The 4,076-nt window shown below is 35.3% G+C and overlaps 1 protein-coding gene across 1 annotated transcript; it reads right to left on the bottom strand.

Annotated features, from left to right (window-relative positions):
• Window positions 1–350: 350 nt before the first annotated feature.
• On the bottom strand, window positions 351–3,630 carry LOC140956254 (uncharacterized). The gene is made up of 6 exons (XM_073412953.1): window positions 3,082–3,630; window positions 2,394–2,507; window positions 1,677–1,757; window positions 1,136–1,308; window positions 889–985; window positions 351–677 (listed from the first exon to the last, which is right to left on the bottom strand). The coding sequence occupies exons 1-6, from the start codon at window positions 3,295–3,297 to the stop codon at window positions 567–569; spliced, it is 792 nt and encodes a 263-aa protein (XP_073269054.1). The 5' UTR covers window positions 3,298–3,630; the 3' UTR covers window positions 351–566.
• Window positions 3,631–4,076: the final 446 nt, after the last annotated feature.

The raw sequence follows: 4,076 nt of genomic DNA, 5'->3' as shown, positions 1-4,076 counted from the left end.
AGATGTGCCGAAACACTAAGTTAAAAAGTATTTTCACATCCTCGTAAGTAATACTCCGATTCAACGGGATTTTGACCAAATACTCCCCAAAATACATTGATCATGTCTTGCTCGCGGTTGCACGGTCCGATGCAAAGCTTCCATGAACAATTCTCGTATCATGTCACAGTGGTAGAAGAAGTAAAGAAAGACATCAAGCTCAACTCAAAGCACATAAGTGACTAGAATTAACAATTTTTAGATCGCGTTACAAAACACTCAAGAGAAAATTATATTTATTTGTGTGTGATGAAAATGTGATTACTCATTTTATATTTAAGAAAGTCTATAGTATATATATACAAAAACTAACAAAGATTTAATTATCACCATTAATCAAAGTAATTGAGAATATTGATTGGAAACGTTTACAAAAAACAAAGGTAATAACCAGGTATTAATGTGAAAATTAATATCATAAATTTAAAAATTAAAATCAATAATTCCTTTCTTAGAATTTTGAAGTACAAAGTATTTTGTAAAAATTCCAACACAATTGAGGTGACAATCTATTGTATCGCCGGCTCTCAAATGGCATCGGCACCATCTCCAAATGTTGATAAAGAAAAGGGGGCTATAGCCACGTTGAAAGACCGCGACCCTACTTTATCAATATGCTTCATCTCAAAATCACCCTCCTACAAGATTTTAAACGAATAAAGAGCTGGTTCAGTAACATTTGGAGGAACTTCAGAGAAAAATGTGGTAAGAGTTGTGTAAATGTTTCTAAGATTTAACAGTATGTGAATCAGGATCAGAAACTCGTATATGAGGCAGTGGGGCACTAATACCGGATTATTCGATCATTAGTCGCAACACAGAGAGTAAGAAACCATAAATCCATCTTACCATTCTGCCACTCGGCGTGCTCAACGGACATGCAGATGAATACTCAAAACCAGTATTGGGAAGAATAACAGGTTGTTCACCAATAACTCCGATGCCACTTTTTAAAGGAGGTGGATCACAAAAGGGAAAAAAAGAATTAATCATAAACTAAATAGATTGTTACTCATGATGCCGGGACCATAAATGTTATAATTATTGTCAAGAAAATGTGTTTGTTCATGAATCTCAGCAAAACTCATTAACTTACTGAACATTCTCTGTTTTGCCATTGGCGTCAGTGATGATCCAGTGCCTTCGGAGAAGTTGAACAGGGCGGTCTGAGTTGTTTGTGATTCTGATCCTATATGCAAAAAAATAAAGACCTTTCGAAGGTTGACTTCGGCCCTCAATGTACACACTTCTAACTTGAATCCTAATGCCCTGGAAAAAAGAGTCCAACTTATTGATTACCATAATTAACTACACTTGCGAAAGCCTAAAATTTCTCAGACCACTTTTCATGTCATATCAACCACTAAGAAAAAAAGAACTGCTTCCCAGTGAATTTTTTTCAAGCTGTCAACAATCCCGAAGTAGCGATTGACATGAAAAGTATCTTAGATCCGTGTTTGTTCTCAGAAAAAAATTATAACCATATCTTTTAATAAAAAGTCCAACTGTACAAGTTTCAACTTAAAATAAGTAGTGGGATGGTAAAAAAGACAAGAAACCATCAAGCCAAGTAGACTACCAGGGAGAATTACGAGTAAATTAAAATAGAGAACACAAATGTAGGATATCTGGCATACCAAGGTCGTTGCATCACTAGAGCATTTCAAGAGACAATGTGGAGCAATTTCCTTGAGCTCGTCACGGTACTTAGCTGCATCCTGAAAATACAAACAATAAATAAAAAACAGGACGCAAATAGCATGTTGAATTAATAAGAACGAGAAACTTTGATCAATGAGGAAATATAACATGAATTGGCCATTCAATGCAAGCTTATAAAAATTTGGGCCAGTCGTTACATTTATACACAATCTTATACTCAGATAGAATCAGAAGTCAAGGGTTTCGATCACATATAGCAAATACAATTATTTCTATATTGCAATGTTTTACTAAATACAAGTTTCGGCAGCCTAATGTATTTTGTTTCAAGGTCAAGAGGCCGTCTGCCATCTCTTGTATAGATATAGATCATGATTCAACCAAAAGACTTCAGAACCAGTTTTGATATTTGTTTGAATAAAGTAGTAAGTCAAATTCAGGTTTTCAGATACTCGATAACAAAAATAAAATAAATCCTTAATCCACTCAATTAAAACCGATGGTGTAACATGTTGATACCATAGCTTTAAAAAAAACGTAAGCCTACCATCAAAACAATTTTATTTCTAAAACTGGGTAGGCTTACGTTTTCTTCAAGTTATGGAAAAAATACTATGATTTATCATGATAACAAAAGAAATCGATTAGGGAAAAAGAAAAAGTAAAAAATTAAGAAAAAGGCATATACATACATCAAATCTTTCCTCAGCAATGGCCTCCCTCAACAATCTCCGAAGACGCAAAACTGGCTCCTCTTCCTCGAATAGTTTTAGGGAATCACGAAGTCTAGCAGCTTCTTTGTAATCCTTAAGAACAATTTCTCATTAATATTATGCTACAATCCTTTAGCTTTCTGTAGGACCATTTAACTCTTTCAAATAAACTTTCTCACAAGTGAAACAAATTACGAGATATAAATTCATCTGAAAGTTCAAACCAGGCAAGACATTATTGCATACTGTCAGTAGAACCTCAAATACTGGGTTACTATGCTATTAAGGATGAACATTTATCTATACACTTGGAACCGATAAGCATTATTAAGTATTCACCCTTCGATGCAATATTGGATTAATTCCCTGAGGTAGCTTGAAAGCATACATTCGGAGATTCTTACATCACATGTCCCCTGTCGGAAAAAAAGGCCACGACACCGCATACAGACAAACCCAGAAAATTCAATAAGGGTGGTGAGTGGCGAGTTAGTCCATAAAGGCAGGTGAAAATAACAAATACAATTTGACAATTTGTATGTTCTACATGGGATTATTACACTTTACAAAACAGCAAATTTAACCCCCAAATTCATATCAATTGAACACTAAAAATCCTACACTCTATTCTTCACACACTTCACACAAAATTAAGAAACAAATTCACCTCAGATTTAGCAGCAACTTCCAATTGCTGCTTCAACAAAGCATATGTTTCCGTCCGAGAGAAAAAAGACCCCTGACTCGAACCCGAGCTCTGCGATTTACTGCAAGCAACGATTCTGTTTACCCGGAGACCATGATCTTTAACGCCGCCACTGAGCCGACTCCGCAAGGACAGATAATTGAAACCCGCTATTACTTTCAGATTCAAAGAATGCATTTTCCAAATCCTTCAAAAATCAAAATCCAAAAAAAAAAGAAGAAAAAATATCTTTCTTTTTGAAGAAATTCAAGCGATTCGGAGTAGAGCGATAAGATAGGCCAAAATTTCTTCTTCGTGCTTTATCTCATGCAGCTCTCCGAAGAACACGTGAAGTTACCATTTTGGGCATCTGGTGGGGATCCAAGCGCCGCGGATAACAGGGCAATTCGGAAATTCCGGCTCTTGCTGATTTTTCCATGGCCTGGAGCCATTCGAGAAGGAAGAGGTAATTGGTCAGCTGCGAGGAGGAGATTTTTGCGGGTTATGGCAGAGAATTTGACACGTTTCAACTCTTTAAGATTTTTTAAATCATTTTTACTAGCAAACATAGAAGTGAACAAACTAAACCACCGGTTTCAGTTTTTTCAGATTTTTTTGCCACATTACAGCCTTAGCCGTGAAATTAGAAATCGGACCGGTTGGATAATAGAATTAAAATTAAAATCTGAATGAATAATTAAGCAATGCCTCGTTTTTTTTTTTTTTTTAGCTTTACATACTTTTGAGTTAACATCGACTTTTATGGGGTTTTTTTTATCTTATAAATAAGTATGTGCATTTTCTCAATACACACAAACACACACTCAAGATCTCATTCGAACATTCTCGTGTATTTCAATATTGTTAGCTTTTCATTTGGTCTTCCTTGAGTTTTGATGATAAAATACATATACGATTTGAGTCCGTTGGATTAGTGAATTGGTGATTAATTCGCTATTGGTTCAACCGGTGTATAT

This window comes from Primulina huaijiensis, chromosome 13, assembly GCF_012295235.1.
Source record: "Primulina huaijiensis isolate GDHJ02 chromosome 13, ASM1229523v2, whole genome shotgun sequence".
Taxonomy (NCBI): Eukaryota; Viridiplantae; Streptophyta; class Magnoliopsida; order Lamiales; family Gesneriaceae; genus Primulina; species Primulina huaijiensis.
Note: the sequence above shows the minus strand (reverse complement) of the source record. Positions and strands in the feature narration are given on the sequence as shown.